Genomic DNA, 13,696 nt, shown 5'->3' with positions numbered 1-13,696 from the left:
GCGGGAGCCCCGCCTCTCCCCAGCCCTACCTGTGGTCTCAGCTCCACCCACTAAGATGTCTCTCTGGATTTTGCCATCATCTTCATCCAGCGCCAGCCAGCGGTTAAGGGGGAAGTCGTATTTCCTTTTGTTCCCTATATCTTCAATGATGATCTGAGAAGGAGAAGACAGGAACAAATGAGCTTAAGTGTCATTGAGGGCATGCCTGGTGATCTACGGTCCCGTCTAGTCAGGAGTGCGCTCTAAGAAGGCACTTGAAGCTCCTCGCACCTCAAGGAGAGCTTGTCACCGAACACAGCTGCTACTAGGAAACCCTCAGAAAGCCATCCGGGGATGATCGGCAACCTCCTGTACTTGAATCTCAGCCACTAATCCTCCACTGCCTCAAGTCATTTCAGAGAATTGAAGCAAAGTGTATAAGGATACGCTCAGTGAGCTGCGATGAAAGGGGGCGGGGCTGGATCTGAGAGCTGGCGTATCAGAGAATTGCTTCTCTCTGTTGAAGGTTGGACTTCTGACCTTACTGATGAGAAGCACAGTCTGTGCAAATGGGAACTGTGCGCGGAAACCAGGGCAGGGAATCCTGGGACATGGTGGTCACGTTAGAAAACATCAACAGCTGCCAGGGAGGCAACTCTAAGCGGCCATAGATGAAGTTTCCCCACCAAAACTATAAGCTGGGTTGGTGAAGCTGTGTTTTCTAGAACATACTGAAGTGCTGAAAATACCTTCCAAATGCGCCTTTTGGACCCAGCTATGAAACAGGACTGGAAAGACAGACATACTCTGTGATGAACAGTGGAAACATAAGCAGTAAGGTGTTCTTTCTTCTGTGGTGTGTGTGTGTGCACGTGTGTGTGTGTGTGTGTGTGTGTGTGTGTGTGTGTGTGTGTGTGTTGAAAAGCAAAAGTTGTTATTTGGAAGGAATATTCTCAATCTATCAACAAGCCCATAAGAAAAGATCTTCTGAGAGGCAAGTTCTTTTGGTGAGACTGAGTCCAGAGAAGGAACCTGTCCATGTTGAAGCCAACTATATTCAGTGACTGGAGAGACATATCACATTGCAAGGAAAGACTTCCCAATGTGGAGGCCAAAGAGGGTAAGACACCCCCTAAAATGTAGCCAAAAGAACAAAACTGCCAGACAGGGGAAATGTCTTGTTTATCTTTCCTAAAATGGGCCACAGATACATCAAATGACCCTGGGCTACAGTCTTCACTTCCTCCCACATAGGCTCAGAACGCCTGAGTAAACAGGTGTTGTTGAAGTGACTTCAAGTGGCCTTGAAGTCACTATGAAGTGTCAGCTGCAACTAAGTACTCTCCCCAAGCAGTACTGGATTAACTTCCATCACTCGTACACAGCCTGATTGGGTAGGGTTCTGTTCTGCACAGATGAAGGGAAACACACACACACACACACACACACACACACGCACACACACACACACACACATACACACTCACAGAGAAATTAGGAGGGTCCGGGGCTTCATAGAGCCTTGAAGGATAGTTAGGCTCTGGCTGGCTCAGACAAGAGAAGTAGGATTCTAGAAGTTTTAACAAGGTCAGTCTTGGAGGCAACCCGGAGGTCAGCATGGATGGCCAGTGGACTTAGGCAAATGTAGAGTAGGAAGTTTCAGGCCTCTGAAGAGCCTGGCTTTCCCCTCCCATGCCTCAGAAGTAGCAGATAAGGAGCCGAACTTACCTTGGACAGGAACCAACCTGCAGACCCCCCCTTGTTGTTGTGGCCCACATTGATCTTCATCAGCTGCCCCAAATCCGGCGCATCCAGCATGAACTTGTCTTCAGCTCCCTTTTCAAAGTTGTCCTTTTCATTTTCCAGCCTACGCTCCCCTAAATGCACAGGAGCAAGAAAGTTACAAAAAAAAGAAAGAAAAAAAAGAAAAAAAGAAAAAAAAGAAAGAGGAGACGAGAAGAAAGAAGAACCAGAAGCCTTAATGGTCCACCCACTGAAAGAGCTCTTACAAAGTCAAGGGCAGCTCCCTACTGGGATCTAACAGCTCCTTACATCCTCCAGCCTTGGGGAAATCTCAGTTTGCCTCCTATGTGGCTGGTTCCCGAGTCTCATAACTAGGTTTCTCATTTCAGCTTTATTCTGCAGTCTCTGCCTCTGTGAACCAAATTGTACTCCTATCCTAAGACTCGGGATCTCATCTGCTTTTGCCCATTGCTTGTCCTGAACGAGAGCAGTGAGCATAGCATTTGGTATAGGGGCTGCTGCTGGGATCCTGGCCCCCTTTGCGCAGCCCTGTCCTGGACACAATGCCTGCAGCTAGTAGCAGACACTGTGTCTGGCATGGAGCTTTCTCTCTTACTCCTCACTACTATCCAACAGGGATGCACTATTAACTTAGTCCTGCAAATGAAGAAACCGAGACTTAGAAATTAAATCATTCATCCAGAGTCATGGGCAATGAACACAGAATTTAGAGTCCTGTTCTAACCAGTCTCTCTGTCTTGCCCTTCTCCATAGCCACATTCCTGTGATCATGGGTGTACAAAGTAGTCTTCCTGGTGCCATCAAAGCGTCAACTTTTCCGCTCAACTATTCCCATGGTTTCTCTTTTTCTAAATTTACATTTTGACCTCCAGAAATATAGAAAATAATTACCAGTGTTCAGGTACCCACCACCCAGATGTGAGGGGTGTAGTAGTTGCTAACATTTTGCCTAGTTTGCTTCCTACCTTTCACAGTTTAACAAAAGATTTATTTGGTTTTATTTTATGTGCATGAGTGTTTAGCATGCATGTGTATAAGCTCACTTTGTGTGTGGCTGGTGTCCAAGGGAGACAGAAGAGGGTGCTAGAAGCCATGGAACTGGAGTCATAGAGGGTTGTAAGCAACCATGTGGACGTTGGGAACAGAACCTGGGTCCTCTACAAGTGCAGCAAGTGCTCTTGAGCCCTGCGCCATCTCCCCAGCCCCAAGACCTTTCAGTTTGTCTGGTTTATTTAAGGATACAAACTCAGTAGCTATGTCTACGGAGTCCTAGTTCATTTCCCCCTCCTACTCTGCCCCTCACCTCGGCATGTACCATCCCAGAATCCTTAGCACGTGTATGCATCTCTAAGAGACACAGGCCACTTGTGGCTGTTTCTGACTTCTACATAAATGATAGCATGGTGCGCGTCTCACAGCCTCAAAGTCCTTTATCTTCACAGTGGGGCTGACAGAGTGACTGTTGCAAGGTGTCTGTGAGTGAGATCTGCTGCATTTCCACACACTGGGCAGCCCCAGAACATAGCAGGCACCATGACAGAGGCACTGCTGGAGGGGTTGCTACCGTTCCTCTGCTGTCATCTCTGCGGGCCTTTCAGGAGAATCCTTTCAGTCACCAGAAGTTTGTTGACCCTGTGGATGCTGGTGACGGTCTACTCTTTAACTGCCCTACCAGAGCCAAGTGACAAAAGGTACAACTCTACTTTCTTCTCTTGGTGTACAAATGTTTCAGAACGTACTACCGAAAATATCACCGAGATGGACAATTTTATGCCGTTCCTCTGCACACTGTTAAAATCTGTGCTACACACACTGTGCATGGATGGTCGCTAAACTGGTGTACGGTCAGCTTTAGTTTGTCAGGCAACACTGCTCTCCAGAATGGGTGTGTGGTGTAAATTTCCACCAGCACCCCACTGCACATAACCACTATTAGCATCTGTATTTTAAAGTTTTATTCTGTGTAGGATGGCATCTCATTGTGGTTTCAGTCTGTATTTCCTTACTTTTTTGAGAGATTGAACTTATGACATATATACATAAATTCTGTGTCGTTTAGGCAATATGCATCAGTCATTTTTATTCTAATTTGTTCGCTCAATTTTTATTGATTTATTCTTTGATATGTTGCATTCAGACCCAGTTTTCCCTCCCTCCTCTCCTTCCAGTCCCTCCTCCCCATCCCCATCTACTCGTTCTCCATTTCCCTTTAGAAAAGGATAGGCCTTCTTCCATCTTTTAAAAATTTTTATGCTATTTTGTTGTTTATTTTCTTTGGTGTGTGTGCATACACAAATGTGTACATAAATGCACACATATATGTGTGCACACATGTGTGCATGTGAGTACGTGTATAAATGTTCATGTGTGCTTTGGGTAAATTTCATCTGTAGATTAAAGTTAATTCACGCTATCTGAAAATGCCTTTCAAAATTTCCAATAGTTTTCCACATTTAAGTCTTTAGCCATTGGGAAGCTATTTTTGTACACTGTCAAAGATTAGAATCTAATTTTGTCTTTTCCCAGAATGTTAGGCAATTGTTCAAACACCAGTAACTGAACGTCTTATCTTCGCCCTTTGGTTTATCATGCATAATGACATCCTGATAAGTATTTCTAGATTCTTTATTCTTTTCCATCGAACAATTGTATTTATCCTTCTCACACCACAATGTCCGACTTTTTAAAGATCTGTGATGGGGCTGTGAAATGGCTCCATTCATAAAGCCATTTGCTACCAAACTGGACAACATGAGTTCGATTCCTGGAACCCACAATGGAAAGCAAGAGACAATTCACAAAAGCTGTGCACCCACCTCCACACCTACACCACGCACGTGTGTTTCTTATGCAGACACTAAACCAATTGAATAAACCTAGTTTAAATTTTTAAATATCTCCACCATCTTAATTTCTGACAGGGCAAATCTCTCCCATTAGTCTTATCTTTCCTACTATTTTCTGTTTTTATAAATTATATCTATTAGTTTCGCATGTGTGAGAAGCATCCTCACTGTGGTACACATGTGGAGGTCAGAGGTCAACTTTCAGAAGCCAGGTCGGTTTGTTTCTTTACCGTGTGGGTCCCAGGGATCGAACTCAGTTGTCCTATTTGGCAGTGAATGCTTTTACCTGTTGAGTCATCTCACCAGCACAGTTTTACTGTTTTCATTTCTCAAGATTATTTTGGCAATATTTAGCTCTTTATAGGTCTACATTTTAATAGCAGTCTAAGCTTTGGTTGTTGGCTTTTAGGAACTTTTCTGAAATGCTATTATTCTTCTATAAAAAGAACCAGGAAATGTGACATCTTAGTAAGTTTCAGTCTTCTCCCATTCGTGGGTACTTCTTTTCTTTTATTTGTATACTGTGTTTCCCAGAAAGCTCTTTCTTTAGAGTCATTCTTATGTGCTAATTTCTAATGTAAAAGGTATGTTTTTATACTAAACATTTGGGGGTTTTTTCTTTCATAAATGAATATAACCTATGTATTTCTCTCTCAACTTTACCTGCATAGTATTTTCCCATTGCTTCTCTTGGATTGACTGAATGTTTGGACCTTGAATTCATTCTACCAATTTATGGATTATACATTTTTACTTTGGGTGTTTACTTTTATAGTTTTTATATTCACACTTAGCTTGATGAAGTCTACAGTTCATAGCCAAATTCTTAAATTGAACTAGATGCATTGTCTCTTTTTATTTTCCTTCAAATAATTTATAGAGGATGGACAGTAACTATTTCTTAAATATTTGTTAGAGGTTTTTAAATATATACAATTTGTGGGTCTGAAGTCCTGGGTAATTTTGAATGGATGTTCTCATTGTTTTAGTATTGTAAACTGGCTTCTGCAAGGCCCTGAGACAATCAAACCCATATCCTATGAAGGATGCTGAGATAAAAGGCCAGGTTATGGCATACAGTGGCATTCACAGGATGTGGACACCAGTTTCTTATCATGCCAAGGGAGAACCTTGTGCTTTCCCAGGTCTGAATGCTAACACAGAAAACTGGGATTCTTCCAGGTCCGTTCTCGTGAGACTCCAACTCCCAGCCCAGCGCAGACAGAAATGCTTCTCTGATGATGTAGCTTGAAGATTCCCAGCTCCTAAGCTAATAACCCTCTCTAATGTCTGCCATCTTGCTTCGCTGCACGCTTCCAAGATGATCTAAAATGGGGCAGTTATCAGAGGTGGCCACACCTGCTCAGCACTGTTAGCATCCTGAAACATTCTATTTCAGATGATGATGATGGCAATGGTGATGGTGGTGATGGTGGTGCTGGTGGTGGTGGTGGTGATAGTGATGATGGTGGTGGTGCTGGTGCTGGTGCTGGTGCTGGTGGTGGTGGTGGCAATGGTGCTGGTGGTGGTGCTGGTGGTGGTGCTGGTGGTGGTGCTGGTGGTGGTGCTGGTGGTGCTGGTGGTGCTGGTGATGGTGGCGGTGGCGGTGGTGCTGGTGGTGCTGGTGCTGGTGGCGGTGGCGGTGGTGGTGGTGGCAGTGAAAGTGATAGTGATGATGATGTCAGCACTATGCCTTTCTTTACTTCTAACAAACTAGTTTGCCTACATCCTGACAGTGATAGACATGGATACATGATAGGTAGTGTTCATCTTCTGATGATGGTTATGGATAGTGTTGACCCAGCTTCTTTCATGTTGGTGATATTTTCCCAGAATTCTTCATGTTGCTTGATTCATTTCCAAATTTCGCCTTTCATGTATTTAAGCTGGATTTTTATTTATTTTTATACACTGTGAGAATATCTTTATGAAAGAGAATCGTGTTAAGAGCTCAGGTTGGCCTCAAACTCCAGTTCTCCTGTCCCTCCCTCAAAGTGCTGGGATTCTAAATGTGCCTGGCAAGACTATTGATTCTTCACTAACAAGTTTTCCTACTTCTGTGATAGTCAATGTATGTACTTCTGCTGTCAGCCATGTTTCCCCATTGCTTCTCTTAGATTGACTGAAAGTTTGGACCTTGAATTCATTCAAGGATTGAATCCATTTATGGATTATACGTTTTTACTTTGGGGTTTACTTTTATAATTTTAATATTCACACTTAATGAAGTCTACAGTTCATAGTTTTAACTACTCCGAAGGTGGGGAGATGGGTAATGGATAAATTCTTCATAATGTCTTATCAATTTTCTACTCATATCTCAATCGTCAATATCTTGGGTAAATATTTCCTCTGTGTTAGTCACTGTTATGTTTTGTGGTTGGTGCTTGCTTAGGTTTGTTACATGGCTATCAATATTTTGTTTACTTTTGTGTGTGTGACAGAGTCTTTCAGCATATGTGAGGTAGGCTGACCTTAAACTCAATATGTAGCCCAGGCTAACCTAAAACTCCTGTTTCTATTGCTCCAGTGTCCCAAGTGCTAGGATCTATAGGCAAAAGCCACCACATTGAGCAGTCCATCCTAGTGGCCGCTCAAGCATGAGCGTAGGACATATATCTTGTCCATTCCTCTTTCGAAGAATAAAAATTTGTTAATTTTCCCCATTACCTGAAATGACAGCTTATCTGTTGTGGAATGTATGGCTGACATATGTCCTTGAAGAAAATATTAAAGGTGTGAGTACATGAATTTACAACCTCTGTCATTGGTGATGGGATTTATCCATCCGCCTGAGTGGAATTTTCACAGAAAGTGACCTGCCAGCTTTGCTTCCTCTCAGATTTTTCTCTTTACTTTTGGTTTAACAGGGTAAGATAGATTCCTTCATAGACTCTAGTCCATGAGTCATTTAGCTACCTTAAGCTGACAATTCAGATCTACTGGGTCTTAAAAACACTTCCGGCCATTGTCTCTTGGAATATTTCTTCTTGCCTGTGCCCGGCATCCTCTGTCTCTGGACCAACCTCTCTCAGACCTCCCTCCTTTCCCTGCTCTCCTGTCTCCTTCCCAACCCTTTCTCTCCATCTGAGGGGTTTGCTCATAGACTTGCAGGTCACTAATCCTTTCTTCGGCATCTTTACTTGCAGTGCACCTCCAAGGCACTTACCTTTAGCGGCCATGTTTTTACTTCCTGGGGTTTTGTTTGGTTATTTTTCCTAATGTGCTGTTTTTAATGGTGCAGTGCTTTCCTTGGTTCCTTCTTACATGTTGTTAACAGTTTAAATTTTTTTAACTGACAGGCTATCCCAATACCACTCTGAAAGCCCTGGGGATTTCATTCTGATTGCTGTGTGAATTACACCTTCATCACGGTGGGTTGTGTCCTTAAGTGTTTCATAGTTTTGGAAAAAAAAAACTCACTCTAAAGCTTCATTCATGGGAATCATGTACAGTCTTAGAAAGGCCTTTATGAGTGTTAATGGAGATTCACTCACTATGAACTAAACATTCTTTTTTAGTTTTGTTGCTGTTTGAGACATGGTCTCATTATACAGCCCTGACTGACCAGGAGCTTACTGTGTAGACAAAGTTGGCCTGGGACTCTGAGACATCAGCCTACCTCTACCTTCTGAGTGCTAGAATTAAATGTTCATGCCATCACATCCAGCTTAAACCAAGTATTCTGTGTAGGGCGAGAGGGGTTCTGAAGTCATAAATCTAGCATAAGAATCAGACCTCAGGTCCCTAAGTAGCATAAATTTTCAGTTGTTTTTGTTTTAACTTCAAGTTTTTGCAGAGAACCAGTGACTGTGCCCACGCACAAGCCATTGGTCTGCTTTTCACTAGGGCTGTCTCTGAGACTCTCTGGGGATCCTGGCTTCGTGCATGGTTCTAACTTCAATCTCTTGCCTCATTCAGGACCTGAAACTCACATTCTGACCCCCAGTGAGCACAAAAACCTGTCTTCTAGATTGATGAGGATGAAAGCCCCCTCCTTGTGAGAGCTACAGGATCGATTCATAGCTAGTACTCTGGTTTTTGTTTTGAGTCTCTCCTTTATGTCTGGAAACTGAAGAGTTCTTTTTCATTCCTTATAAGTTCAGCAATACATGTTAAATTCTCTGATGTATTCTACCCCAAATTCACACATCTCTGTAACTTTTCTGGTTTCTGTGTTATTTCAATAAATTGGCAGAAGTACGAGAAAACCACCTGTCCCAGCCTGAGACCTGAACTTCCTCCCAGTACCTGTAGCTGTATCTGTGTGCAGTTTCTGCTTCACCTGGGAGACCAAGGTCTATTCTATTCCTTAGTCCACTCTGGTCCATCCCACATCACTATACTGAATTTTACTACATCCCACAACCGACCACATGAGGACAGAACTTACAGCAATAAAGAAATTAAGAATGAGTTCCTGGGGATGTGAAATTCGGGTTTGTCCATAGTTTAGGATGTGATTTTAATCAATCTAAACCCGGGAATATCTTATTCTGCAAATCACACCACATACACTGAGAGAGGGGAGGAGCAAGGGGGGGGTGAAAACCTGTCACACATACATACATTTGACCACTAAGGTAGATACCCTACTGTTGGTACAAACCATAGCAAATCACAGCACAAGAAGAGAAGAGAGATGTTCAACAGAAAGAAAGAAAGAGGAAGCTGAATTATAAGAGGCAGCCACTCTAGGGAGCTGTACTGGGTGTTACTTGTGAGGAAATGACCCATTACCTGTGTCTCCATACTCTCCAAAGATATTGATAAAGACATCAGCATCTGTCCCTGCACCAATCACGTCACCAGTGTATACCTTGATTTCATACTTGTTTCCTGGGAACAAGGACAAAGAAAGTGTTGCCTCATTAGGATCCCAAGAAAAGAAAACTAGAGGTGCATAGATAGCTTCTGGACCATCCATCCTTCCCACAGATGTCCATAAGATAATGAATTATCAGCATGGCTGTCACTATCATTACTGTCAATATCAAGGCAAAAAGAAGTCACTCAAGGTTGGCTACAAAAGGTCATCACTGAACTCTAGGTAATACCTAAGTCATAGGAGAAGGAGAGCCTCTGTTTTCATCTAACACGTCCCCTACCATGTCTCCTCTGAGCTACTGAGATGACGCTGAGTTCTCTACACACCTATCACTGCTTTCTGTCTGTTTTCCACACTGTAAAACAATACTGATGTGCACTGAGGAGATTGGATTCTGCAAGTGAAAATAAAATCTATGTCTATCAAGGCCATAGACAACACAGAGATTGAACTAAAATCAACAGTGAGCAGCAAAACACAAGTTAAAAAAACCGACATCTGCTTCCTGTGTTATTGCTGCACTCACTGGACAAAAATCAATTCATTGTAACCCCAATGCAGCCTCAGTCATAGCCTCCAATAGGGTAGGGTCAACACATACTTGAGAGCATGCTGAGCTCTGGTTAGGTCTCACCATCAGGAGCCTACCTTAGGGTAGAAAATAAAGGCCAGAAGATAATGTGTCTGGTTAGGACAAGGAGATGCTTCCAGATTTTCTTAGATGGCAACAATATTGAGGTCTAAGATAACTCTCTCTTCCCTTTTCCCTTCCTACCTGGCTTTCTAGTTTACAAAGTCATTCCTATCAGATATGCTATGCCCAATTTGCTAAGCTGATTAAAAACTAGCGATTCTAGCCAGGACCCAGAATGCTGGCCCTTCAGCTCACTGCTTCCCTAGACTCTTCCCTGACCTCCATCTCCAGCTTCCAAAGCTGCCTTTTCCAACTCTGCTGATGTCTGTGTGATGGCATTGAGTTTTCCCAAGGTTGTGTGGTTTGTAAGAAAGACCTTTGTTAAATCTTGTCCTGTCTACTGTTGCCTGAATCCAAGTTACTCATTTCCTCTAAAACTTAAAAAAGGGGATACATGGATACATTCAGGACATTTTCCTTCCCACCCTACCTGCCTTCCTCCTTCTTCCCCCTTCCCTCCCTTCTTCCCCCTTCCCTCCCTTCTTCCCCCTTCCTTCCCTTCTTCCCTCCTTTCTTCTTTCCCTTCTACACCCCCTAGTGTACTGCTAAACCTACAGGCAGCATGTTGGAATGCAAACTGAATCCAATTTCTTGAAACTTGAAGTTCCCAGGAAGTTGTTGAGGGCAAAGGAGTAAGGAGAAAAATTCAAGCCTGCCCATTTCCCCCCTCTGGTACTCTCTGTAGCACAGGATCAGCCTGGAGAGGTGACACGTCACAGCTCCTGAAAAGGGTGTAGAGAAGACACCCCTATTCCTCCAGTGCATTTCAATTGCTCTTTGCTGGTGAGAGCATCAAGCCTATACCAGATGATGGCTCCTTTCCACAAACCTCACTCAGCAAAGCCCACAAAGGAAGGGGTAGGAGTCCTCTGATCCTGTGGAGCAAACTAGAAACAACACCAGTCTTTAAACTCTCAAAGCTTGTCTCTGGTGGCTTAACTCTGCTAACAAGTTCACACCCCCTAAACCTCCTCAAACAGCCCGAGTCTATGGGAAACATCTCATTCAAACCATCATACGACTTTCTCCAGTACCACTCGAGGGCTCCCTGAGCCTGCTTAGTGATGGCAAGATGGCAGATCACTGCAGCTGGTGATGCCAAGGTGGAAGCCCAAGGGCGCTTCCAAAGGCTGCTTCCAGGCACCTTGTAGTAAAGGAGAGAAAGCAGGATCTCACAAGGACCCAGGCCTTGTGGAGCAGAGGCAGGAAAAGAGAGGAAGGGGAGGACTTGTAGAAAGTGGGTTCTGAATCATTCCAGAGCACAGACTTCCATCACTGAGCCAGATGATAAGGCAGCCAGATGATAAAAACTCTTAAAGATTTTTGAATAGCAAAAAAAAAATTGCAGCTAAGGAATGGGGTGCCCTTTGGGTGAATCTCCCATCCCTGGAGACACCCAAGTAGTTACTGTATGCCACACAGTTGGGTAGAGAGTCATGTGTCAGAGACACTGTAGCAGAGATACCATTGATGAAGAAGCCAAGAGATTAAGGGAGCCATCACTTTAAAACAAAATCTGGAAAGTGTCTGATAGGAAATGTTTTAGGAATTGTAGACCATTCGATCTCCATTGCAGCACAAGGAAAGCCTGGGTTGCAGGAGCCGAAAGTGGACTACAGGAACACTGTACCTACCCATCCTCGGGAGAGTGTGGAGAGGTAGGATATTGAGCCAGAATGAAGCAAGTAGAGAGAGATCAAAGCCAGGGCCCAAGATCCCAGAACTGGGAGAAGCTTTGAGGCCTTTCCAGATGAGGTAACAATAGATCTGAGCCCAGGGATCAGGGAATGAAGTGGACACTACGGGAGGAAAGAGGCAGCCATCCTCTGGCGTCTCCGGAGCTTTCTATGTCACAATGGGGTTATGAGTCTCTAGGTGGATTCCTGGGTGCACAGCAAACTTTTGCTATTAGGTGATTGCTAATCACACCATGGAAAGAGAAGGACCACAGGGATAAGGAGGTCCTCCTTGTATCCCCATTATTTCAAAGTTCCCATCAATGGGCAGTGGGGATTTTTCAGGGCTTCCCACCTCTTCTGTCTACACACCTCCTCTGTCTACACACCTGCTCTTCAGCAGGACTTCATGCTATCTGTCAGTTTCCAAAACAAGGCCTGAGGGCACAATGTCCCGGTGCAACCCTAACAGGTGAGTCAGTGTAATACAAAAGAGGAAGTCTGAACAAAAACAAATAGCCCAGAGTGTGGAGCCTTCCTCCACAGGCAGACTGGGCCACACACGATGTTACATTTGAATGTGAAGTGTCCCCTACAGGTTTGCATTTTGAACACTTGGTCCCCAGCTGCTAGTGCTGTTTTGAAAGTTTGTGTATAATAGCCCTGACGAAGCGTGGCCACTGGGTTGCAGAAGCATGTCACTGGGGACAGGCCTTCAGAGCGATAGCTATCTGCTTGCGACTCTAACACAAGCTCTCTGCTTTCCAGTCAGCTGCTGTGTGAGGAGGTCCACCAGCCGCTCCCTGATGTCTTCCCCACCATGATGAGTTGAAATCCCCTGATCCTGGGAGCCTGTAACCTCATCCTCCTTCAAGCTAGTTCTATCAAGTGATTTGTCACAGTGAAGTCAAAAAATAACTAACACGTGGACTTTTGGATGTAGAATTCACCACAAAATTGACCCATCAATAGGAAAACCAACTTGACACCCTGATATTGTCCAGAATGAAGGGGACTGACACAGAAGGCCTGAAGAAATCCTCCCCAGAGGCCAGGAGGAAGGGTAAAGCTGGGAGAAGTTATGAAGTTACGAAGAAAGGGCTAAAGATCATGTCCCTGGCAATGCCATGACGACCCGTTTTCTTGGGTGAATGGCACTAAGCAGTCGAGAAGGACTTGACGGCTGACAAAGCTCTTGCACATCTCTGAAGTCATCTGATCCAGACAATGGTCATGTGAGACATATCGTGACAGGTACAGTTGATATTGTCATTTATAGAAATGACAAGGACAGAGCTTCAGAGGGTGAGTGACCTGCCCAAGTCACACAGCTGTGAACCATAACAGTCTCTTGACTTTGGATTCAAGGTTCTTCCAAGATTAACAGTGGTCTCCTCTGCCCTGCATGGGGTCAGTACAGTTTTCCTGGAAAGGGCCAGTTATAATACAAAACACATATTTTAGGTGTTTACAGGCCATATGGTCTTCGTTACAATGACTCCATCCTGATGCTATGGCACAAACTCAACCATATGCTTCCGACCAGGGGTGGGTGAGGAGAGTTGACCACAACGGAGCAGAAGGAACTTTCTAGATGACAGAAACACTTTGCTTGTGGTAGTGGTTATGTGACTATATACCTTTCACCAAATTGTGAAACAACACTAAATGGACAGGTGTACATGAACCTCAATAAAGCTCTTTACAGAGTTTCTGTAAGTAGCTACAGACCATACTACATGAACAAAATGGGTACAACAGTGTCCCAATAAAGTTTTCTTTGTTACAACTTCATTGGAATCTCAGAATTTGGTGTAGCATGAGTAGCATTCCTCCTTTTGCTTCATCTATCTATCTATCTATCTATCTATCTATCTATCTATCTATCTCTATCTCTATCTCTCTCTCT

The 13,696-nt window shown here is 43.9% G+C and overlaps 1 protein-coding gene across 2 annotated transcripts in view; it reads right to left on the bottom strand.

Annotated features, from left to right (window-relative positions):
* Positions 1–13,696, bottom strand: part of Loxhd1 (lipoxygenase homology domains 1) — a 160,437-nt gene that overhangs the window by 114,004 nt on the left and 32,737 nt on the right. For both annotated transcript variants that reach the window (XM_028783217.1, XM_028783218.1), the window contains exons 5-7: positions 9,330–9,428; positions 1,708–1,856; positions 30–153 (exon numbers count right to left, since the gene is read on the bottom strand). In XM_028783217.1, coding sequence (XP_028639050.1) covers positions 30–153; positions 1,708–1,856; positions 9,330–9,428 — 372 coding nt within the window. The remainder of the gene's footprint in view (positions 1–29; positions 154–1,707; positions 1,857–9,329; positions 9,429–13,696) is intronic.

Source organism: Grammomys surdaster, unplaced genomic scaffold (assembly GCF_004785775.1).
Source record: "Grammomys surdaster isolate TR1022 unplaced genomic scaffold, NIH_TR_1.0 1036, whole genome shotgun sequence".
NCBI classification, from domain to species: Eukaryota; Metazoa; Chordata; class Mammalia; order Rodentia; family Muridae; genus Grammomys; species Grammomys surdaster.
The sequence above is the reverse complement of the archived record's forward strand: the minus strand, read 5'-3'. Positions and strand labels throughout refer to the sequence as shown.